This window comes from Leptodactylus fuscus, chromosome 1 (genome assembly GCF_031893055.1).
Source record: "Leptodactylus fuscus isolate aLepFus1 chromosome 1, aLepFus1.hap2, whole genome shotgun sequence".
Classification (NCBI taxonomy): domain Eukaryota; kingdom Metazoa; phylum Chordata; class Amphibia; order Anura; family Leptodactylidae; genus Leptodactylus; species Leptodactylus fuscus.
Window position 1 is genome coordinate 18402081 of NC_134265.1, and position 25302 is coordinate 18427382.

Sequence of the window (25302 nt, forward strand, 5' to 3'; positions counted from 1 at the left end):
ACTCTCATGTTGGTGGCTTACCTCCTACGAATTACTCGCTTCAACTCTCTTATGTTGGTGGCTTACCTCCCACAAATTACTCGCTTCAACTCTCTTGTGTTGGTGGCTTACCTCCCACAAATTACTCGCTTCAACTCTCGTGTTGGTGGCTTACCTCCCACAAATTACTCGCTTCAACTCTATTGTGTTGGTGGCTTACCTCCCAACAAATTACTCGCTTCAACTCTCTTATGTTGGTGGCTTACCTCCCACAAATTACTCGCTTCAACTCTCGTGTTGGAGGCTTACCTCCCACAAATTACTCGCTTCAACTCTCTTGTGTTGGTGGCTTAAGTCCCACAAATTACTCGCTTCAATTCTCGTGTTGGTGGCTTACCTTCCACGAATTACTCGCTTCAACTCTCTTATGTTGGTGGCTTACTGCCCAACAAATTAATCGGTTCAACTCTCTTATGTTGGTGGCTTACCTCCCATGAATTACTCGCTTCAACTCTATTATGTTGGTGGCTTACCTCTCACGAATTACTCGCTTCAACTCTCTTATTTTGGTAGATTACCTCCCATGAACAGCTCACTCCAGGTCCTTCTACAAAATTCCTATCGGACTAAGGTTAGGACTTTAACATGGCCATTCCAAAACGTTAGCCTTCAACAATGCTTTGGTAGAATGACTTGAGTGCCTAGGGTTGTCACCTTGATGCATGACCCATGTTTTTTTTTTTTTTTCCAACTGTGAAACTAAAACTTTTAAAAAAAAAAAGAGAACAACTTTTAAGATTCAACTTATGGTCAGATATCCTGGTGTTTTCCTTTAGAATTTGCAAGTATATTTTAGAATTCATTTTTCCACCAATAATGTCAGACAGGCGAGCTGGTTGGTTAGATCCAGATGCAACAAGACAGGCCCAAGCCATGAAACTGCCACCAAGTTCCATAAATAGTATGAGGAATTTTATGCTGGAATGCAGAGTTTTCCTTTCTCCAAACAAAATGCTTCACAATTTTGGTCTAATCCGTCCAGAGAACATGGTTCCAGTAGACTTCTGCCTTGTCCAGGTGATCTATAACAAACTGCACATCGGTAGACACCATTGTTAATCAGTGTCCTTCTGATGATGGAGCAATAAGTAAAGGAAGTCCGAACCAAATGTTGTTGGGGGGGGTTGTTTATCTTCGGTTTCTTTGTGATCTTGTGGACTATTTATACGCTTTGCTTTTTGTTATTGGTCAACAACTTCTGGCCTGGAATTTCCTCCACGTGTACAGCGTCTGTGGATTGGTGGAATTCACACTCTTTGGAGATTGTTTTATAACCTTTTTCCATCCTGATGAGCATCAACAACTCTTCTTCTGAGGTCCTCGGAAATCTCTCAAGTGTTGTGAAGATCAGACTTTGATGGATCCTTGTTCTTTAATTAAAACACCAAACCTAATTGACAACCCACTGAACAAGAACACACAGTTCTAATAGAACCTCATGTTATCTGCTAATCCTAAAGTTTCACATGCTTTTACCATTCACAGATGTGTGATAAAGTTACCAGGTCTAATATTTTTGACATTTGTTTTGACTCTCTTTGCTCTTAGGACTTGTATTAAAAGCTGTAGTTTTACATCACCGAAAATAATTCCTTTGTGACACCCCCTCCACAATTTCTATCCCATATTAAGACCTTCTTCATCAACTTCATCTTCAAAGTAACAATCGGGTCAAATCTTTAAAGAAATCACTAAATTAGGTATAACATAGGCTAAAATGTCTCCAAAGCAAATGCACGAGAAGCTCCCGGACTCTCTTAACTATGGCTTACCCATCCCAAAACCAGTGACCAGTGTGGAGCTACCTACCAGGAACACCAACTATTCCGTAGTGTTGCCAAGATGGGGTTAAGAGAAACAAAGGTAAATTGAAGAACTTATAGATTGGAAGCTCCCATACAGGATAAGAGTAGATATCAGGGTAGGACCATAAACTGAGCCTGTGGAGTTACAGGTAGAACGTACTTGTTGGGCGCCAAGTCTGTGGCAGTTTTTGGTCTTGTGGCTGGACTTATGTTACAAGTAATGGAATAGCAGGCCCAATGTGAAGGCATTACCATTTGGTGTTTACTTTTTGATAATGTAATACAGTAGGGAACAGCTAGAAAGTTGAAAATTTTACAGTGGTTGACTATTCTATACTTCAAATTCAGGACTCTAAACCTAAGGCTTCTTTCTTGCCGATACAAAACCCGTCATGAGCCGGGGCATCGTAACGCCATTAAAATGAATGAGGCTTCACTACAAACTGTGGACAGGCTTTCGGAATAAAGTGCAGTTTTTTTTTTTTAAATCCTAGATTCAGGTTTAAAGCCATAGAAAAACAACTCCCCCCCTCATCAATCCCTTACTGCCCTCTGCTCCCTGGTCCGTCTTAAAATGCTGGAAAATCAATTAAAAGTGATTTCCGGCCAAAAATTATTTTTTTTTTTATATAAAGGAGTGTTAGTGCTAGAAATGGGTTAAGACGTACACCCATATACCTTTAGCAGGGTTTGGAGTGATTTCTGAGTGTCTCTGGCTGCTGCATTCTCTGCCTTTGTTTACTTGGTGTTGTCTTACTGCTGTGCAGCTTCCTGTGTAGCTGCTACACTAACTCCCTCTCACTCCTACATTCCCCTCCCTGTCTCAGTAACCTAGTGATCCTGACCATTACTAGCCCCGCCTACCGTCTCTCTTCAGAATAGCGATCCCACCCATTACTAGCCCCCTCCCAGTCTCTTTAGCCTAGCGATCCCACCCATTACTAGCCCCTCCCACGTCTCCCTGACTAACCTATTCCACCCACTACCAGAATACAGGAAGAGGGGAGGAGCCTTTCCCCAGACACAGAAAGGCTGGTAAGTATTGCAGGGGAAAGGGGAGGTGGAAGAATAATGGTGATGTTCCATATGGGTAATTTTTTTAAATTGAAGTAAATTAGAAGGGGGAGGGGATTAGTTTAGGTGTTAATTTTTAGTTTATACTGGATAACCCCTTTAAGGTGAGACCGCTGCAGACATTGTTAGGCTCAGAGGGTTCTCTAGTGAGTCATGAGGAATCAGAAAGTAGAAAGCAAAGGACCCAAGAACAACCCAGAATAACTGGAAATCAGTACCTAGTTTTAAACCCATTCTGCTTCTTAAAAAACATGCAATCCGGCTCGAAAGTTATTCATTTTTGCGGCTTCCAAAAATTGACACCCTTTCACACTTGGTCTAAATCTTCTTGATTCTGTTGTCTCAAACCATCCCTTGATATATGAATTGGGGTTGACCAGCTTGCAAATTTTTTTTTTTAACTCAAGTCTTGCGTTTTTGTTTTTAACACCCTATTCAATAATATTCACATCCCCAAAATTAAACAAATCGTAATTTACCAAAATGTTCTTAGTCAAAAATGGAAACCAAAAATAAGAATCCAGATGTAGAGCCCATGGCGAAAGTTGCAGAAGTCCAACTGATGAAATTTTCTGTAAACTTTTTCTTTTCAAAAATTTTCAACATCGAAATGCAAATCAAAAAAACATAAAAAAACAAAAAATTAAAGAAAGAAACATACAAGGAATAAACTAATTTTTTTTTTTTTTTATCAAACATTCTTGAAAATGTGTTTGGCACAGTGCTAGTTCATATAGATAAACACTAGATATTTCAAGATACAATAAAATCGGGCGTTAAAATCGTGTCTATGCCCCTTTAAGAAAAAAAAAGGGAGGGAAATAAAAAGATAGCGTTATATCAGCCTATACAAACCGTATTAACAATATTTATGCCTTGCGTAAAAAGAAAAAAAAATTGTAACTTTTACATAGAAGACTGCAAAGTTATATAATTGGATTTTTTTCTTTCTTAAAAAAACAGATTTACATTAAGAAATTCAAATGGAAACAGACAAGTAACAAAGAAGTAAAAAAATTTATTGCAGTATTTTCTCCAGCAGGTATTCTCGGGATCCCTTTTTTTTTTTTTTTTTTTTTTCGAGTTTCAATTTCAGGGTGACTTAATACATCAAAATCTACATTTACAAACCGGAAAAAAAAAAAAAAATTTTTGAAACAAAAATAAAATAGAACTAATAATAATAAAAAATAATAATAATAATCTCCTGCAGATAAGGTCATAGATACTGCATGCTCCCCTCTCCCCTCCCCAACAGAATAAATTATGTGTGTTCAGAACATTCTGCCATTTTACAGCCTGGAAAAAAAAAAAAAAAAAAAAAAAAAAATTTAAAAAATTTGATGCTTCTCTGGAAAAAGGGCTAAGCTAAAGAAAGCCATCCGCTGCTAAGGTTAAACTCCAAGAACACTTTATTAAGAACATTAACAGACTAATTTTCAACATTCACTTGTTTATTTTTTGTAATTTTTTTTTCGCTCGTTTTTTTTTTTAAACAGAAAGTATTCTTCAAGATATAAACAAATTTTTTTTTTTTTTTTGTTAAACTATAATACAGTGGGAGTAAAAATGAACTGAGAAGTTTCTGCTGTACAACAGCGAAGGAAGCTCCCACGACAATGTTTTCCAAACATTTCCTTCAGGCGGCCAAAGTTCCACTCTTACGCTTCATAAAACTGATTTTTTTTTGTTTTTAATTGATTTTTTTTTTTGTGGTGTGTTTTTTTTTTTCGTCTTATTTTATTTTTTGCCAGAATGCTGAGATTTCAAGTTTATGACTGTGTGAATTTTTTTTTTTTTCCTTTTTTTTTTTGTATTTATTTTTTTTTTTTCCTGTAAATTTTGGCTGCAAATATACAAATGTATTATTAGCTGGAAGTCCCGTCCTTGGCTGCATACAGCGATCGTAAAGTCTGAACAACTTTATTAGTCAGCTTATTGCCGCTCGTTAGCGCAATTTTTTTGTAAATGATGTCCGACTCTTTAATTGTATCGACCCAAGGCACAAGCTTTCGTCCGTCACGGCGTTTGGCCTCAACCCAAGTGCCACTGTAGGAGCCCGCCATCCACTGAACACTGAACCCATGGCTGGTTTTCTGAACTACTTTTGCAATCTGTGGCCGGTCCTTGTACTTTGGACAACAAATTGCAATAACATCCTGGACGTCGACCGTCTCATTCATGTGGCCTGATAGATCGGAAGAGTCTGATAACCTTTTTGATTTTCTTAACTGCAGCGGGTGAAGGGGGAACATAAAAAAAAAAATAATAATAAAAAAAAGCTTAACGTGTAGTCGTTGTCAGCAGTTCCGGATATAAACACAGAAAATTTAAACCCCAGGCACCGTGGTGAATTTTTTTTTTCAGCGCGCACACACACAATCCAATCTGTGGGATGCATTTTAACCAGCAGTGCCTAGGGGGGAGTGTCAGGTCTTTAACGTGTACCACCAAAAAATTTTTTATTTTTTTTTTAAATTTCTACCGCATTCCAAAAAAAAAAAAAATTAAAATCTATAATGTGTTACAAAATCATAGCAAGAAAATAGGGACAGAATAGAAGAGGAAATCTAAATTAAAATTACCTTTTACTTTGGATAAATCTCAATTTCTACGTTTTTTTTTGCCTTTTCCGCTAAACCCTTTCTACAAAAAAAGATGTATAAAAGGTTAAGTCTAGCTACAAAATTAGCTTCTTACCCCCACAGCAAAATGACTTCATAAAATTGCCCTGACTCAAAAAGACCACAGCACAAGGGACCAAACAACCATATTCACATCTCATCCCTTAGAGAACACAAGCACAAGGACAAACATCAGGCTTTACAGGGGTGTTTTTTTTTTTTTTTTTTTAAAGACTAAAATTTTTGAAAAAAAATTTTTAGAATTTTTTTTTTTTGCATGACAAAACGCCTGATGCATTTCAGACAAGGACTGGTTGCTGCAGGAAAGTACATGACGTTTTGCACAATGTACATCCCTTCAGAACGGGGGAAGGGGGAGAATACGGATCTGATAATAGCCAATTATAAGATTTTTTTTTTTTTTCACAATAATAAATTCTCTCATACACGCCAACATGATCACTCTAAAGTGGGGGCATGAAACAGGCTGTTCGCTTTGTGCTGCAAATCAATTTTTTAAAAAAAAAGAAAAAAAAAAAAAAAAGGGAAAAGCCTGTCACAGACCGAAAGTCCGAGAAAAAAAAAAAAATTTAAAAAAAAAAGGAAAAAAAAAAAAAAGCCAAGAGGGGGAAAAAAAAAATAAGATAACATCCCCAGTCTGGATTCTGATCAGTGCTGTGGTAAGTAAATTTTTCTCACAACTACCTCTGTTGTTAGAGTAGCCAGCCTGACACGGGTGGGTCTGCGTGCCAACTTTTTTTACAATTTTTTTTTTTTTTTTTTTTTAACTTTCTAACAACAAAGGGTTAAAACTGATCATAGAGACCCAGGTAAGAGGTAATTTGGAGGTAAATAAAAAAAAAGCCTTGTCCGCTGACCATGCATACAACATAAATTAGTAGGAAAATAACACGGAGGAGCTTTTCAAGCAAGTTGCTGGCGAAGAAGCAAAAAAAAAAAAAGGAAAAAGCTTGGAGGCTTAGGAGGTAAGAAGCTAGCAACAGACTGAGAGGTGTGAAGGACAAAGCGGAAAGAGCAGGGGGTTCATTTTAAAGACCAAAACTCACACACTCAGGAAACAGAGGATCACGGCATCCCAAAGGCTTGGATTAACCTAAACACATTATATCGCATGCAAAAATGGCCGCCACCCCCCACCCCGACCTATTATACACAACACACATACTATACTGTGACAATACTACTATACGGGATTAGTAATCTACATGCACAGGATTATGGGGTGCTGCAGAGGACACACGGGGCGTCCCGGACTGCAGCAACATAAAGGCCTGCACACAGTGGCGACCGCTGAGGTCACGTGTCAGTAGTCAGAGGCCCGGGCGCTGCCACTGGGTGCAGGAGACATTGGTTTATCACTAATATACAATACAGGGAGCGCTCACAGATGTTAGTACAGTGATACTTACCCCTGACGTCCCCCCAGCTTTCTCCTCCCCATCACTTTCCTCTTCCTCCGTCTCAGCCACATTATTTTTGGGGCTGTTACCTCCGAGCAGGTTAGTAATGGCTTTGTTTCGAGCGTCTGTGCTGGCAGACACCTCGCCCTCCTCTTCTTCCTCATCAGGGTCTAAATGTTCCATGAGTAACTTGAACTAAAAAAAAAACCAAAAATATATATATAATACATGGTCAAATTGTCACACACTTGTTAAAGGAGGAATTTAAAGGGGTTCTCCACTTTGGACAATCTCTACTTGTCTGATTATCACAGTTTCCTCGACCCTGGGACGTCCAGCGATTAGCTGAAACCTGTGGGAAAGCTAGACAGGGGGTGTTTCATTTCCCTGCAGCACCTCTAGAGGAGAAATTCGGAATTACACAGTGTCCATTCACATCAATGGGACGTGTGTGTAATATTTTGTAGGCGCTGGGAGGAATTCAATAAAAATGGAGGATCATTTGAATATCTTAAAGGGATTTTCAGGGACTTATTGATGACTTAGCCTTAGGATAGGTCAGGGGTAGGCAACCTTTGGCACTCCAGCTGTTGAAAAACTACAACTCCCAGCAGGCAGCATGCTCTGCTGTTCTTGGAACTTCAATGGATCATGTTGGGAGTTGTAGTTTCACAGCAGTTGGGAGTGCCGAAGGCTGCAGACCCCTGGTCATTGATTAGAGATCTGCAGAGGTCTGGCATCCAGGCCTCGGCTGATCAGCTGTTTGAAGGGCCTGTGGCATTTCGGTGAACTCTGCATCTGTATGTTGCACAGTGCCATACAAGGTATAGTGGCCGTGTTAGGAATCGCAGCTTAGCCAATTCATTTTAACTGGTCTGAGCTGTGATTGGGTCATGATGATATATAAGACTCTTACATCCAAATATTGTCTTGCGATCGTCCTCTTGATGTCATCGTTGATCTTTTTGCTGGACATATCCCTCTTGAGGAATTCCAGGGTTTGCTTAGGATGAAAATGGACTCCTGACTTCCTGTTGATCGCCTTATCGTACACCTTTGCAGACTCAGACGGTGAATACTTCTGAATTTTACTGGAAAGAGGGGAATAAAAAGAGGTTTTTTTTCTTTGCTCTTCCCGGATTTATCAGTGTCTGTACTTGGAGGAACACGTTGCGGCTGTCTTGGCACTTACCTATCAGAGAATCCGCAGAGGGTTTTCAGATGTTGCTTGAGCATCAGAAGTAAGAGGATTCCTTGCGAAGCGTTTGCAAACTCGATGAGAGGCGCAGCGTCGTCTGGCAGGCTGTTCAGGACTTGGTCGATATCGTCCTCGCCGTCAGAATCGGACTCGGAGTGGGCTCGCCGTCTCGTTCTTCGGGGCTTCACCACCTCCTCCTCACTTTCGCTGTCTTCTTCCGCTGAATCTGACTTGGCGTTTTTCTTGCGTTTCCCTCCTTTTACCATTGACTGAAAAGTGAACAAGCTGCAGTTAGTACAAGAACATATGAACATGGGGAAAGGGGAGCGGGGCCCTGCCCATAGACAGCCATGGGTCTGAAGGTGCTTGACAGAAGGAGGGTGATTCTTCCCTTGTCACCCCTTACCATTATGGGAGAGGAGGGTTAAAAGGGACATATGGGGACAGTTACTACCACTGTGGTTCTATACGAAGCGAACCTCAAGGATCTGGGCTTGCTCCATCCATGGGTTACATGATCAGAACCAGGACCTGAGTTGCAGCAGATCGACTTGAGTCCTGGTTTTATTCATGTGAGACAGGGTTGGAACAGTCTCTACAGTCTTTACATCCCCTTTAATATAGCAACTGTGGGCGTTACCCCCTTAAGAACAAATGATCCCATTTAACATCCAAAGCAGGCCTTAAGGGGCTACAGAGAGAATCCAGAACCACCAAATAGACACTTACCTCTCTAAATGACTGTAAGAGATTACTCCCCGAGACAGATAATGTAATGTCTATGTGATGCATAATGAACAATGGCTCCTCCTGACTTTGATATGGAAAACCGGCTAGATTGTCCGCTATATACAAGAGCATGGTCACTTCCGTTTTCTGGAAAACAAGGAAGAAAAAAAAAAAAAAATTTGGTTGAATATTGCAGGAAATTTTCCTTTCGGCCTTAAATTACAAGGCCAAGGTCACCTATAGCTTGTGAGTATGGTCTTACCGCAGCATCATCAAACAGGTTGAGCAATGCGATGAGGAAAGCGCGTCTGTGCTGACGGTTCCCTCGGATCATAGAGTAGAGGTGAGAGCAGAGAGCGCTGGTGGACTCATCTTGCCGGAACCCACGCACCATGCGCTTGGCATCGGAAATAATTGCTTGCTGCACCAGGTAGGACATCTTGATGCCGGCTACCGCTTTCATCTGGGAAGGACAAGACACCATATAAGTCCCTTTAAGTTGGCCATGGGCGAGATAAAAGCTTCATGTCAGGGGGTTTGCACTCACATGGATGAATCCAGTGTATTTCTTGTCGATCTCAACCAGTTGCTGATCTGCTTTGTTGCGCATGGATGGTTCAGGATCTGTCCCCATTGCGATCAGATATGGCACACACTGAAATTGGGGGGGGGGGAGAATAAAATTCAGAACATTACAGGATTGCAAAACAGATCACTGATAGGATTGAGCCGATCTTGACTTTTCAGGATCAATTTTGAAATCCGATTTCCGATCATTTTTCATTCTAACCCGTTCTCGATCCCAATTCCGATCCCAATGCAAGTCAATGAGATTTTTTTTTACTAATTGGAGATCGGATATTAAAAACAATCCTATTCACTATACAGCATGGGATCTAACAATTGAACGCTTTAATTGTTAGAATCCACGCTGTGTTGCGATTTTTTTTTTTATTATTGTTCTGGCTACTTAGTCCCCCTTGGTGTCCACTTACCTGCAAAGATGGCTGGTCCGGTGCCCGGTGTTCTCGTTCTTCTTTGCCTCGCTGCCCCCTGCCTCCCAGGTTAGGAGAGTGTGGGCGGGATTAGGAGAGTGTGTGCGAGTACTGGAAGGGGAGACGTCACGTCTCCCCGCCCTGTACCCGCCCACACTCTCCTAAGCCACAAGGGGGCAGCGAGGCGAAGAAGAACGAGAACACCAGGCACCGGACCAGCCATCTCTGCAGGTAAGTAGCTACTAGAGATGTTAGCTAGTCTCCCATAAGAATGAATGGACGCAGCCGGAGCGCAGGGGGTTAAGGCTGTGTGCCAGCTGCTTCCATTCATTCCTATGGAACCACAGCGGAGCCTTCACACTGAGTATACACTCCGCTCAGAATGAGCGGAGCGTATACTCAGTGTGAAGGCTAACATTGTTAGCTTTTCCCACAATTCTTGGCCAGTAGCAAAGCATTGTAGAAAATAATCACCGATCTCGATCCCACCTAAAAATATCGTGCTCGGAATTCTGATCGTGAAATTTTCTCGATCGCCGATCGGAATCCGATCTTTACCGAACATGATCGCTCGACCCTAATCACTGTCTGAATTCACAAAACACTCCGTCCTACTGAGGACGCACCTGCACAGGATGGATGAGACCCTGGTTTAGCGTTAATGCGATGACGTTGAGAGCAAAGTGCCGGACACTCGACTGCTTGTGAAAGAACGACTCCAAAACCTGTTTGAGGTATAGCTGCATAATGGAGCTGCTCATCCCTGAGGAAATATCTCCCATCTCTTTAAGGTCTTCCTGCTTGGAGACTTTTTTCCCTGTCAAGGAGAATAAGGTTGTTATGAAAGTTAAGTGCAGGACCCCAAACTAAACGTGACCCCCTTAGCACCTCCTGCACTTACAATCTCTGTCGGCTTGCTGCATCCGGGTGTCTTCCTCTTGCAGGTAGGTCTGCAGGTTTTTCAGAACTTGAATTTTTAGGTTCACCGAGCTGCTCTTGTCCGACAAAATATTGTTATACAAATTTTTCACCTCCACTTCAAACATGAGAATTGGATGTTGAATGAATGAAAACCCTGAAAAAGAAAAACGGGCAAAAGGTTATAAAAACGACAAGGACAACGACTGTGCGGCTTTCAGCGTGGAATTTATCAAATTAAGGAGGTTGCGATACCATGATTGGAGCCGGATTGGACACGATCGGTCCTATTACCTGGCCTAACCCACAGTACTGGACCCCTCTCTGTATCAGGTAGAGGTGACAGCTGTCCAACTGTGCAAGAAACCCTTGTCGTCCAGTATGGGTGTGATCATTGACACTGAACCCCATCAGATTCAGATGACGCCGCCAAACCAGAAGTAGTGAATATAGTAAAATACCAAAAAGGTTGTATCAAAGGGAGGTGGTTACAAAAACACTCACCAAGACCAATAATGGCTTTAGTTTGCACTTCCTCGTCCGAATGTTTGGTGAAATACAACAGCAACTCCAACACTTTGTCCTTAATGTTCACCTGTAAGGCAGATGCAAGAGAAGACCGCGTTAGACGTGGCGCCCCCTGAGGCTCAGCATTGATACCTGGACCTCAGACACTTACTTTGCTGCCGCCCTTGAAATCTTCTTGATCGAAATCGAAATGTCGACACAAAGCTCCAACGGTGAAGAGCGAGCGCAGGAGCGCCGGCTTGTTGGTGGTCAGGACCGTGCTGTTCGGGTCTTCTTGATGCTCGGTTTTTAATTTTATAAGCGCACCTGAGAAAACAAAATGCACAATGGAAATACAATTAGAAATAGATGGTAGCGGGAGAATATTAAGGGTGTCTTCACACAATACATATTAGTACAGTGGCTGGTTATGTTGTCAGTCAGGGATTTGTGTGACGTTACATGGATGACTTATCCTTAGATAATGCCATCAATATCATACTGGTGGGGGTCCAACTTTTGCCTTTAGCTATTTGAAGGGGTCTCAGTGTTTCGGCGAGGGTCTTCATTGTGCATTTTATAGCAGATGTGTGCAGCCCTGCCATTTACTGCAGCTTTGGGCCATTCAAGTAAAAGGGACAAATACTGCAATACCAGCCCCAGCCACTACCGAATGTATAGCGCTGCACCTGGTAATGTAGAGTCCGCAACACCTTCAAGCAGCTGATGGGTGGGGGGGTGTCAGGAGAAGGGCCTCTACTTGTCTGAAATTGAAGGCCTACCTTATATGCGCTTTCTATGAATGACCTATTCATGGAATGATCAATATCAAATTGGGGAAGGGCGCGGACTGACACTCAGGTTCCCCACTGATCAGCTACAGTGCTTAGGTGAGGCTGACCTGTTTGGGGTTAGCCCCCATATATCAGATACTGATGACCTATCCCGTAAATAACTCATCAGTATGACGAGACGAATACCCAGGAAAACTTACCGTAATATCTATTAAAACAGGCCCAAACAAACTTATAATTCTGGGTGACTTTGTTGACGACGGCCCCGAGACAGCTCACGCAGTGCTGCACCACCTGGAATAGAGAGGTCAGCGGGTCAGTCTAAAAGTAATACCGTAAAGAAAATATCCGTCCTCACTGATTCCCAGCTCCGTACCGTCATGCCGTATTTGATGATCAGTTTCATGAGATCCTCCTCTATGGTGGCCAGGAAGGTCTCGCTCGGATGCTCCATCAGCGGCACCACCAGCTCCAGGATTTTAGCCACGTTGCATATTACCATGAAATCGTTCTGGGTCTGTGAGAGAGAGACCGAGCTAAAGGTAAAACTACGACTTCCCTGGTGGGTGCGGAGTCCTCGCATACAGGCGCCATACTTACACTACATTTAGTGGTGAGGTACGGCTGCATGGTCATGGCGTGTTTTACCATCAGCTGAGGCCTGATTTTACTGAATAAGAACAGCGTGGTGATGCAAGCAACCAGCCGGCCCGAGTTCACACCTCTATTGTCTGAATCTAGGAGGGGAGAGAGAAAAAACAGGAAACATTTACTAAATGGAAGTCACGTTCCTCAAGATCGATTTCTTTCCAAATGTTCAGGTTTTGTTGTTGTTGTTTAAAGGGGATGTGCAGGATTTAGGTAAGACACAATGTATGGAGCGGACACCCAACTCCACACACGCACTATACTAGGGGATGTCAACTATATCGGAATCTTATATGAGTATCGGAATCTTATAAGTATCGGAATCTTATAAGCATCGGAATCTTATAAGCATCGGAATCTTATAAGCATCGGAATCTTATATGAATAACGGATCAGAGTATCGGAATCTTATATGAGTATCGGATCAGAGTATCGGAATCTTATATGAATATCGGATCAGAGTATCGGAATCTTATATGAATATCGGATCAGAGTATCGGAATCTTATATGAGTATCGGAATCTTATAAGCATCGGAATCTTATATGAGTATCGGATCAGAGTATCAGAATCTTATATGAATATCAGATCAGAGTATCGGAATCTTATAGGAGTATCAGAATCTTATATGAGTATTGGAATCTTATAAGCATCGGAATCTTATATGAATATCGGATCAGAGTATCGGAATCTTATATGAATATCAGATCAGAGTATCGGAATCTTATAGGAGTATCAGAATCTTATATGAGTATTGGAATCTTATAAGCATCGGAATCTTATATGAATATCGGATCAGAGTATCGGAATCTTATATGAGTATCGGAACAGAGTATCGGAGTCTTGAAGACCCTTTTTAGCGTCAGTATAAGGCTTCATGCACACGTAGTCATTGTCATGTGCAGGTCCATGTTTTTTTAAGAACTGAGCTGCAACAATAGACAAGAATAGGACCTGCTCTATATTTTGGTAGGTCCTACAGCCCCCGCACAGACCTGTCAATACTACAGATGTGTGTAAGGGGCCGAAGAATTTCACAGGTTTGTATTATACACATTATTACGGACAGAACACAACTATAATCCAGGTGGCGAGGTTCACCTACCAGCCATGGACTCCTCGTACTTCAGGATGTGCTCCACCAGGTTGTCCACTAGCTGCGTGCAGGCTTTCTTCACAGGTTTGTAGGAGGCATCTTCTTCGGATTTTAAAAGCTGGGAGATAGAAGAATAAAGCATGTCATTTTATTTTTTTTTTTCTCTAAAGAAGTCAGTCCCACAGTCGTGAAGATCTGAACAGCTTTTACACTCACATTCTGAAGTAGTTGCTCAAACCAGTCGTATCCTGTGTCCCTGCAAGCGGCAACCTAAAGGAAACGCACCAGAGTCCAGGTTACTGACCATTGGCTTCTAGTCATGGGCACATTGTATATTTCCACGCTCGCTTACCACATCGGTGATGTTGAGGATTTTTCTGGTCATCGCTGCTTTATCATTTTGGGGGGTTGGTGTGAACCAGAGTTTCTGGAATGTCTCATTCACCAATTTCTAAGTGAGGAAAAAAACAAGAGACGTGTAATGTGCTTAGGCCTGACGGAGATCGAAATTAGTGTCATAGATTTTCAGTGCAATGAGCAGAAGTTTTCAAGATAATGTTGGGAACTCAAGCCTGGCGTATTGTATGCCGGTCTTGAAGTAAGGGCTAGTTCCACGTGTACACATTCCGCGATGGATTAGGCCGGAGCCTGGCGCTGCAGACACCGGAATCTGCGGCAAGATAGGGCAGCTCGCTTCTTTTTCCCGCTAGAGGTAAAAAAGAAGCGAGTGGCTCCCATTGAAGTCATTCAGGCGGATTACGTGTCAAAATCCGCTGCCGTGTGAACTAGCCCTAACAGTGGAAGGTACAGTGAATATTGAGGAGGCGCAAGTGTCTCATGAGGAGTCAGGAGCATCCTCCAGGAGCTTGGGTAGATTTCTACTGTGACTTGTGCCATAAAAATTAGAGAAAATCGACCAGGGCAGTGCAATAATGTTACTTTAGTCTGACAAGTGCCATTAAAAGGACTTACATGATGATATATGAAGCCAATCTTTCCTATTAGCACAAGTAGCTTCAGGCCAGTAATTGGAAGATCCACCAAAATGTCTTAGGGTGTGGGTGAATGTGTGTAAGTAAAAGGCCGAATATACCGTAGGCTCCGGTACGTGTTCTTACCTTAATGCCTTCCTCGTCGTTCACTCTGCGGATCATCTTGACGCACATCTCTGTAATTTTTGGAAAGGTTGGTTGCTCCAAGCAGATATCTCGCAAGATCTTTATCACCCTCTTCCTGACACTTATACCGGTGTCCTGCAATGAAAACCACACACAGGTTAAAATATTGAGAAAATTATTTGTGAAGATTCTGGTTGAATTGAAGAAGTCTTTATAAGAACACCACAGGAAGGGCTCATGGATTCCTGCCCCTCTGACCAGGCCATGTTACTCTACTCCCATTGTTATTTTTGCCCTTCTGCCTCCTGGAGTCTCGTCCGTTTCCCTTAGACATTAATGGCATTTGTACTAGACTGCTGCTGTTATCGTTCATCCATGGCGAGTTGTATATTCGGACCCCGGGATTGTATTTAGGTGAAGTTTTCCTGACCCCCTCTATCCACAGGATCGCCTCTCCTTGATCACACTATTCTCAGTACACTTTCCACCCTGCAACACCAGAAAGCGCCACAAGATGGCGGTGTAATGAAATCCTAGCCTCAGGCCTAATTCTAAGTCAGATCACTGGAACTTCCCATCTAATGTGGATTCAATGCAAAACTTGTCACTGGATATTATGCTTGTCTCCAGGGTCTAATGTCCGTAGAGGAGAGGTGGCCATGGTCATAGGGAAGGTGTCTCTGATACAGTGGCCATTCAGATACCATGTGACTAGAGCGTCGCCTTGTCTTCTTACCAATATCCTCTCTACAAGCATTTCATAATACTGCTCAGCAAGCTGAGGTCTGCAGAGCACAAAACGTCCCAGCAACTCCACGGCCGCCTCTCGCACGCTGGTCGAGTTGTCCATGAGTCTCCCGTGAACGCCTCGCTGCATATCCAGCTGTAGGAGGAGAAAGCACGAAGGTCATCAAGTGAATACGAACGAGCGACAAATCCCAGCAACACATCTCAGGATCTTACCCTGGCCAGAATGCTGGGGTCCACAGCGACAACTTCAGACAAACACTTCATGGCTTTCGTTCGGACAGCAATTGCATTCTCCCCTAGTACCCGCAGTATCTGCAATGTAAAACAAAACGCTCAGTGATGCCCCCAAAGCGCCCGAGGCGGCTGCCGTAGCTTTGCCGGCGTTATTTTATCATTACCTGGGTCAAATAAATATCAAAACTCTGGGCAAACGGCCTCATAGAGGCCAAGTATCGCACGATCAGACACGCATCGTCATAGTCAACTGTGTCAGAACTTGACCTAGGAAGGAGAAAGATTAAGAACGGTTACGACTCGGTCGCCTATCGCTCCCCCGGTGGTGTCATGTGACTTTGGCGGCTTACTTCAAAGTGCTAAACTGTGACGGTGCGGTCTTAATGATGCTGCGGAGGAATTTTTTGCGTTTTTCTGCTCGCTGCATGATCTCTCCCGTGGACTCGACCTCTTTTGCGTGGTGTCCTCCTTCCGAGTCCTCATCCTTTTGGGATTTCATGGCTTTCTCGGTCTCCATTGTAGTGTCACGAAACCACTGGGCTATATAAAACTTCCGAGAAAACTTGGGGAAAGAGGAGAGAGTGGAGGGGGATGTGTTACGGCATGGAAAGCGATAACCTGGAGCCTTCAAAAGGTGACAGAACTGAGCAAGACTTACCACTAGAGACGGATCCGTCTCCGTGTTCTCCTCCAGGTAATCTAGTAGAGCCTTCTGGAGCTGCTGAATCTCATCCTCACCTTCAGGGGCCTGCAAAGACAGACAAAAAAAAAAAAAAAGTTAGGGCAACTCGCCAATTTACAATTCTGTAGGAAACGTATACGGCAAATATTTTACACCTTTACCGAAGGACAAAAATTCTGAGTTTATATAACCCATTGGTCAGAGGTGGAAAGTTTTATTGATCATAGAAATAAGGCAGAATTCAATTCCACACGAGCTGGATCCGCTGCAATTATACGCTTGAACACTAGGGGGAGTCATTCTAAAGTCATTGAATCTTAATACACACAATACTGTGGGATTTGTTTTGTTTCATCTCCCTTAGAGGAAACCTGTCAGGGCGGATGATTTGGGACACAAAACTACTCACAGGTACTTATGGACTTTAAGTTTACTATCCCAGATCGCGCTGTTTTAAAGCCTTTGTATTCACAGTGCCAGCGCAATTCTTTAACCCCTTCCCACCGATGGCATTTTTTGATTTTCATTTTTGACCCCCCTCCTTCTAAACCCCATAACTTTTTTATTTCTCCGCTCCCAGAGCCATATGAGGTCTTCATCTTTGCGGGACAAATTTTTCTTCATGATGCCGCCATTAATTGTTCTGTATAATGTACTGGGAAGCAGGAAAAAATGCATTTCTGCGACTTTCTTACGGGCTTCGGTTTTACGGAGTTCACTGTGCAGCCAAAATGACCTGTCCCCTGTATTCTGTGTTTCAGTACGGTTCCAGGGATACCAAATTTTTATGGTTTTATTTACATTTTAACCCCTTTAAAAAAAAATCCAAAACTGTTAAAAAAAATTTTTTTTCTAAAAGTCGCCATATTCTGACAGCCGTAACTTTTTTATAAGTAAGTGTACGGAGATGCATAGGGCGTCTTTTTTTTGCGCGGCCGGGTGTACTTTAGTTCTACCATTTTTGGGAAATGTTATTGCTTAGATCACTTTTTATTTCAATTTTTATCAGAATCAAAACAGTGAAAAAAACGGTGGTTTGGCGCTTTTGAATATTTTTCTCGCTGCGGCGTTTACCGAACAATATATATATATATATATATATATATGTATATATATATATATATATATATATATATATATATATATATATATATATATAGTTTTTTACTTTTTTTTTTTTTTTTTTTTTTTTTTGCATCTATTGGACCCCCAGGGGGTCTGATCACTAATGCAATGAATTACAATGCTAATGCATTGCAAAAAAATCATTTCTTTTGCAGGCTGCCTAGACCAGCCTGCAAAAGAAAGTGAAAGCAGACCAGCTGGGAACCTTTACAAGGCTCCCGGCTGTCGTGGAAACGAGACGTCGGCCCTGGAGCTTGCTCCAGGCGCCGGTGATCACGGGCAAAATGGCGACGCCCATGTGCCGCCAGGAAAATGGTGCCTGTGACCGAGGCGCCAGAGGGGTTAATGCCTCCAATCGGTCCGGGGACCAATCAGAGGCACTAGCGCTGGCTATCTACTGTGTAAAACAGACACCCGGCGGCTATGGCGGCCGCCATAGTTAAACACCTGACATGCAACGTACTAGTACGGTTGGCTCTGCCATCAGGCCTCGGGCAGAGCTGACTGCACATGAGCCCGGCCATTTTTTTGTGGCCCCTTACTCCAGCTTACTGTGCAAGCAGCCACAAGAAAATGGCTGCTTACATCAGGCGGGCGGGCGCAGTCGGCTCTGCCCGAGGCCTGAAGGCAGAGCCGACTGCGCAAGTGTAGAAGTTTGAACCCAGCGCTGGAAGAAGACGAAGGGAGGGGCCCTTCCTGAAGATGATGGAGGCGGTGCTGGAGATTTCTCACACAGCATTGGGGACGCCTCCAGTGTTGCAAGAGAACTCATTTGCATACAGATGAAAACCAGGATTTCTACCGAACGGCGGCGCGGAGAAGTCATCTAATGGTAGGAGACGAATAACCTTTCTTAAGGCTATTCCTACGTGTGATCAAGAAAAAATGTGATTTTAATGATAGAATCCCTTTAAGTGATGCTAGATGAGTATAGCTCGGCTTCAGTGTGCATGCACCAGACCTGCACAAGCGCAGTGAAGCAGACTTGTACGTTCTGGGCTTCACTGAAGAATTGCAGGGGTCCTGGAAGCAAAAAATGACTGCATTTTCCGGATCAGTGGGGGCTGAAACAGATAGACCCCTGCTGATCTGCAAGTCATCTCCTATCCATAGATAGAGAGGTAACAAATGTGGAATGACCAAAAGTGAAAATGGTGCTATGGCAGAGGCCGCCATGCCCCGGGTATGCCAAACAGCTCATTCACATAGAGATTAAAAGTCCCCTTTGTCACTGGATACTGTAAACATTAGCTTGCAGATTTCAGATCACATATATCCCCCCCCCCCCCCAAGGGCCTCACCATTACCGGGCTTGCACTCATATCCTCACCTGCTTCAGTATTCTGTCTATTGATCCTTGATCCATCTTGCTGGTAACTGCGTCCTTCCTGAGTCGTGCTGCTACTGTACCCAAGTAGTCCAACGAGGCCACGCGTAGCGCCATCTCTGTTGACTTGTTACTAAACTGATGAACCTGATGGACACAACCGACACCTTTATAAATGCTGCGTCCATGAATCACCGCCCATTACAGTACGTTCACACCATGGACCTTGAAACTCTTTAACGCCCCAATATAGTAACTTAGGACCTACCAAGAGCCGACCGAGCAAACTAAGCAAGAGCTCCGCCGCCGGCCACTCGGGCTTGTTCACAGTAGACAGAAGGTCCTGGACGAAGTTCTCAAACAGCGGCCTGTAGTCCTCCTCACCCTGCTTACTGCCGCACCTATGAGGACAACAGAGTCATCAGAATACGCCCAAATGGCAGACACAGATCCAATGACAATGATGAAGCTCATACTCACTTTTTAAGAAAAATAGATAGAAAGTTCTGTGCAGTCCGCATGGCGGTCTCGTAGGAGTTTGTGATAAAGACGTCTTGGTCGATCTGGAAACACAAAGTTGGATTGGAGACGAATGGAGGCGATGCCCTACTAAAGTGGTGTCAGCAAAAGCCAAGATGTCTTACCTTCTTATTGGATACCTCCTCCTCATTCTCTCTATCAGACGGCAGATGCACCACGCACTGTATGAGCTGTAAGACCAGCGCGGTTACCATCTGGATGTACATGGCTTCCCCGTCATCATCGCTGCTGTTTAACCTGTCGCAACACCAGAAGTCCCATGTATAAGTACAATGATAGACACGTTACAAGGAACAAGGGGTTGGTATAAAGGTAAGAGGCCAGTACCTAAAATTCCTTAGGCTTCTTTTACTTGTTGGCAGTCTTGCCAGAGAGGTGAAGAGCTCCTCCAGAATCAGCTGCCGGTGTTTTTCGTACCTGGAAAATACCTGTAAGAAATGCAGTCGGCAAATTAAGATTGGTCAGATGAATGGCAGGCAGACTAAGCCGGATGCAGCATTCGTAGGTGACGTATTATCTGTGTGAATATAGAGCGGAACATCTAAGCGCACGTTTTGATCAAATGGCCATGATAATGCGACCTGAAGCAGATGGGTCCTGTAAAACAGTAGTCATGTCTAGGACTACATATGAAACAAGATGGCGCCCAGTATTAGGCCTTATTCACACCACCATTGTAAAAACAACGAGGGGGGGAGTCAGACTTGAACAGGATAGGTGCTGCACGAGCTCCACATCCACTGCGGGGACAGTCGGATAAATGCAGGGTCGGGGCATCTGCCCCCTATAGATCCCATACTGATGACTTGTCCTGTAGATAAGCCATGTGTATGAAAAGTCAATGTGTGACCAGAAATCCCCTTTAAAACCCTCCCTGCCCTAGACCACCAGGGATCCTTACAATTTACTGCACTATACCTGTAGGTATCCCTGAGATGACGACATTACCAACTTACCTATCATAGACGTTGGCATTAATCCCTTCACTGCCCTAGACCACCAGGGAAACTGAAATTAACCCCCTTGGGACCCCAGACCACTAGGGATGAGAATAATCTTCCCAGCACTAATTCTGGATGGGGTTTAATACTATTAATCTGGATGCTCTGTGGCCGCTTTATAGCTATTCACTATGGTTCTGAATTTTAAAGGGATCCTATCATTGGATACCCTTTTTTTCTCGGTGACACATAGGAATAGCCTTATGAAAAGGCTATTCTTCTCCTACCCTTAAATGTCATCTCCGCACCGCCGATAGGTAGAAATCCTGGTTTTCGTCTGTATGCAAATGAGTTCTCTAGCAGCACTGGGGGCGGGCCCAGCGCTCAAACAGGTCTCTGGCAGAGACTACTTTGCATGCCTGGGCCACAAGAAAATGGCTGCTTACACAGTAAACTTGTGTGAGCAGCCATTTTCTTGTAGCCCGGGCATGCTCAGTCAGCTCTGCCCGAGGCCTAGTAGACTGAAACCCAGGACGGAAGACGACACAGGGAGAGGCTGTTCCAGAAGAAGATGGAGGCATTGCTGGAAAGTTCTCTCACAGCATTTTGGATGCCCACTGTGCTGTTTGAGCGCTGAGGACCGCCCCCAGTGCTGCGAGAGAACTCATTTGTACACCGAAGAAAACCAGGACTTCTACCGAATGACGGCGCAGAGAAGACATCTAAAGGTAGGAGACGAATAGCCTTTCTTAAGACTATTCCTACGCGTTCGGGAGAAAAAAAGGGTATCCAATGATAGGATCCCTTTAACATTTGACATGAGTAGTGGTCAGGTCCCTTACGGTCCCACTCATCAGCTACAAAAACTAAATGAGAACACTGATGAGGTCTATAATTTTACATTTTTTGCATCTTTTTTTTTTTTAAGTGCATGAAATCTATTATTTAGAGCCATAAAACTGCTTCACAATGGAGCTGAAAATCTCACCGCAGTGACCAGCTTGATGGCGCACAGCTGCAACTCGCTGACGTTTTCCACAAAGAAAGGCGTAATCCCCATAGAAGACACCTGTGGAAATAAAACGAAGACGGTAAGTACACGAGATGCCACGGTAAGACGGAGGAAGGATGCAGATTCTTGGAGAACAGAACGCCCCGTACTTGCAGGATGGTGGTGTCCGTGAGCAGTTGTATCTCCAGGAGCTCGGACAGACTGGCCACAATGTCGCACACTTTGTTGTACAGCATAACAATGACCCTCTGCTTGTGGGTTGAACATTTTGCACGTTTTGCTTTGGAGCTCATGAGTCCGCCTGCCGAAAAAAAAAAAAAAACAGCCCAAAACTCATTCCAGCAATAAATCAAAAGTGAACATGACCACAAAAAAATGGAAGCGTTACCAAATACCGGAGGGTAGCCAAAGCGATCACTACCGCAACACAAACCCCAAACAATATGTACAAGATACCTACGGCGCACAATACAACACAGACGGTGCATGGCAGACTCACCTCCGTGAGGGTCGAGCCTATAGACGGGATCATACTGGGGATAAAGTGTGTTTTGCAAATGAAATTTAGTGTACTGAAGAATACGCTCTATGACGTCCTCAATGTAAACCGCCTTAGGCATACTGGGGGACGTCATGATGTTGATCGCTGTCAAACAGGCGTCGGCAGATTTGGTAACTCGCTCCATGATGAGGTCGCGCCAGAGCTTCTCCTCGTCCTCGGTGTCGTTATTCTAAAGAAAACGTAAAGTAACAAGATAACACATGACAATGAATCTACTGACATGGTATCCTATCTTTAGAAAAGCGACTATCTTCTGCACTATAAACCGTCAGACTCTATTGCGGTCTATGGAGTTCGCGGGTAACCGCTGTTTTAGGGGACGGGTCTCCGTCGTTTGGTGCAAGCGAGAACCAAAACCCGGTTCTCTGAATTTAAGAGAATTTGGTTCCTGATTCGTTACATTACATGGCCACTTACGTGGTTCAGCATGGTGGAAAGCTTGGAACCATCCTGGATATTCTTCTCCAGAATTCCAAGTAATTTGACCATTTTCTCTGAAGAAATCTGAAATATATAAAAAAAAATAAAATAAAATGGATAAATTTTATATTCTAACGTGACGGGCCAAAAGACTAACTATACGGGTGAAAACGCTGACTAACCTTATTCATGATGCCCATTGCTTTTATTTTCGCAGATTCACTGCCGAGCTCGTTCAGCTGGTGCTTCCCTAAGAGAAGGTCTGCGGGGATCTCTTCGTCGTCACCTATAACAAAATAATATATTTTATATATCCAAAACACGCCAAAGAGAGCGTCAAGGAGCGTCATGCAGGAGACAAGGGAGAAGAACAGTAATCCACCAACACTTTCGATTCCCTTGGCAACCTTACCAAAATTGCTGAAGTCCATATCTTCTAAATTTTCTAAGATATTCTCCACCGCTGCTGAAAACCTCTTAAACGTGGAGGAATCCATCATTTCTGTAAAAGAAAACAAACAGGGACTTGTTAATGGTTTCGCAGACGTCTGACATTACAGGTAATAAGTAGAGATGAGCGAGCAGTGAAATATTAGAGATTCGATATTCGTTTTGAGTAGAGCCTCAATATTAGACTACTCGATCGAATACCGAATCCCATTATAGTCTATGGGGAAAATGCTCGTTTCAGAGGAAACCACTATTCCACTAAAGGAGAGTCACCGAGGCCATGAGTAGCAGGAGGAGAGTGTTTAGGAGGAGCGCTGTACAGTTAAAGCCCACGGACCCCATTATAGTCTATGGGGTCCGTGTGCTTTAACTGCACAGCGCTTGCAGTTGCGCGGATAAAGAGTAAGCTCCCTCGTAACAGCAAGCTGCCAGCTCTCCCGACTAGCAAGGACGAGCCTGTGGCAAATCAACGCTGGTTCTGCAGCAGGCTCATCCTTGCTAGTCGGGAGAGCTGGCAGCTTGCTGTTACGAGGGAGCTTACTTTTTGTCATAGGAATGAATTGACCAGCGTTGATTGGCCAGTGTACAGCATTCGGCCAATCAACGCTGGTTCTGCCGGAGGCTCGTCTGTGAGGAGGCGGAGTATAATATCAGACCACAATGGAGACTGCTGTGGTCCGATCTTAGACTCCGCCTCCTCACAGACGAGCCTCCAGCAGACAGTGTATATTGTCTCTATGTATATTGTCTATATTGGGAGACAGTGCATATCGTTGTACTAAATAGCTATACTTTCAAGAACCAAGTCCCTGCCTCCCTAAGGCTGACATATACACTGCCTCCCTTGTCTGCCGGAGGCTCGTCTGTGAGGAGGTGGAGCCTAATATCGGACCACAATGGAAACTGCTGTGGTCCGATCTTAGACTCCTCCTCATCACAGACAAGCCTCCGGCAGAACCAGCATTGATTGGCTGAATGCTGTACACTGGCCAATCAACGCTGGTCAATACATTCCTATGAGAAAAAGTAAGCTCCCTCGTAACAGCAAGCTGCCAGCTCGCCTGACTAGCAAGGACGAGCCTGCTGCAGAACCAGCGTTGATTTGCCGAATGCTATACACTGTATAGCATTTGGCCAATCAACGCTGGTTCTCTATCGAATATTTACTGCGAATATCTAGTAGTATTCGATCGAGTACGAGTATTTCAAATACTGTAGTATTCGATCGAATACCTACTCGATTGAATACTACTCGCTCATCTCTAGTAATAAGATCAAGAGGTCGTTTATCTGCAAAACCATCCATAAAGTGGAATAATAAGTTTGCCATAGCGGCGGCCATGACGTCTCACCTTCCGGAGTCAGCTTGGGTTCATAGGCTTTCCTCTTCTTCTGACGTTCTTTCTTCTTCATTCGCCGAGCAACTGAAGGGAGAAAGAAAAAAAAATGCCGGCCATAAACATTACAGTCCGCTTTACCGGTAACAACTCTGAGGCATATGTAAGAAATGGCTCTTAAGGAATCCCCACAGTCCGCTATTTGGTCTTGCCTTCGCTGAGGCTTGGAGGGGGAGAATCCTCCATATCAGAGTCGTCAGGGCTTCGCTCCCGGTACCGACTGCTCCGCCTGTTATCGTTCCCGCTCCGCCGGTGATCCCCTGAACTTCGCCGCTCTCTTTCTTCGTATTTCCACTCATCGTCGGCCTTGTCCTTTTTGTTTCGTTTCCTCGAAGCTGCCGAGAAATTTTAGATTTATTACACATCGGGCAAACGACAGATCACACATCCCGAGACAATTTTGCTCCCTTACGCTCAAAGTCTTCCTCGCTCTCGTTGTCGTCTGAGCTGATCTCCGCGTACTTAGGTTTCTCGTTGACGGTGGTCCGCTTCCGTTTGTTCATTTTCACGCGTTCACATATCGGCATGGATGACTCGATTTCAGCCACCAGCTCAGGGGGCAGCTCTTTCAGGACAGACTGGTCAATGCCTCCTGCACAGACGGACAGAGTAGTTATCACCACACCCATGGCAGATGGCGGCCGGACACAGCTTTATTCTATAGACAGCCTAGCAGACAGATCTGTACAATGGAGATGGTGAGCTTACAGGAAACTGGAAGAGACTGAAGACCTGCGCCATTGTATCCACCTCCGAGATCTAGTGTAATCTACCACGGACAGCGCACAACCTGACAATGAGCCATGATGAACATGACGCATGTGAATGAGGCCGTACCCTGGACAGGAGCCACTGTGCACTAAAAAGGTGCAACTCCTGCACTAGGGTCATTGTCGG

The 25302-nt window shown here is 43.9% G+C and overlaps 1 protein-coding gene across 3 annotated transcripts in view; it reads right to left on the reverse strand.

Moving 5' to 3' along the window:
* Positions 1–4312: 4312 nt before the first annotated feature.
* The window catches only part of NIPBL (NIPBL cohesin loading factor), a 91124-nt gene continuing 70134 nt past the window's right edge, over positions 4313–25302 (reverse strand). Inside the window, exons 11-48 of one of the 3 annotated variants that reach the window (XM_075267668.1) lie at positions 24818–24997; positions 24558–24740; positions 24361–24432; positions 22971–23060; positions 22741–22844; positions 22556–22642; positions 22076–22307; positions 21726–21877; positions 21553–21633; positions 19951–20051; positions 19728–19860; positions 19564–19646; positions 19352–19484; positions 19087–19230; positions 16608–16697; positions 16300–16511; positions 16114–16216; positions 15929–16027; positions 15702–15848; positions 14966–15100; positions 14200–14298; positions 14064–14117; positions 13857–13965; positions 12705–12841; positions 12481–12621; positions 12305–12398; positions 11483–11637; positions 11308–11398; positions 10787–10960; positions 10512–10702; positions 9438–9545; positions 9153–9353; positions 8891–9037; positions 8156–8430; positions 7880–8054; positions 6973–7158; positions 5504–5564; positions 5013–5149 (exon numbers count right to left, since the gene is read on the reverse strand). In XM_075267668.1, coding sequence (XP_075123769.1) covers positions 5523–5564; positions 6973–7158; positions 7880–8054; positions 8156–8430; positions 8891–9037; positions 9153–9353; positions 9438–9545; positions 10512–10702; positions 10787–10960; positions 11308–11398; positions 11483–11637; positions 12305–12398; positions 12481–12621; positions 12705–12841; positions 13857–13965; positions 14064–14117; positions 14200–14298; positions 14966–15100; positions 15702–15848; positions 15929–16027; positions 16114–16216; positions 16300–16511; positions 16608–16697; positions 19087–19230; positions 19352–19484; positions 19564–19646; positions 19728–19860; positions 19951–20051; positions 21553–21633; positions 21726–21877; positions 22076–22307; positions 22556–22642; positions 22741–22844; positions 22971–23060; positions 24361–24432; positions 24558–24740; positions 24818–24997 — 4940 coding nt within the window. In that variant the 3' untranslated portion in view covers positions 5013–5149; positions 5504–5522. Of the gene's footprint in view, positions 5150–5499; positions 5565–6972; positions 7159–7879; positions 8055–8155; positions 8431–8890; positions 9038–9152; positions 9354–9437; positions 9546–10511; positions 10703–10786; positions 10961–11307; positions 11399–11482; positions 11638–12304; positions 12399–12480; positions 12622–12704; positions 12842–13856; positions 13966–14063; positions 14118–14199; positions 14299–14965; positions 15101–15701; positions 15849–15928; positions 16028–16113; positions 16217–16299; positions 16512–16607; positions 16698–19086; positions 19231–19351; positions 19485–19563; positions 19647–19727; positions 19861–19950; positions 20052–21552; positions 21634–21725; positions 21878–22075; positions 22308–22555; positions 22643–22740; positions 22845–22970; positions 23061–24360; positions 24433–24557; positions 24741–24817; positions 24998–25302 lie in introns of those variants that run through there. The other 2 variants (XM_075267659.1, XM_075267678.1) reach the window with 2 other exon arrangements.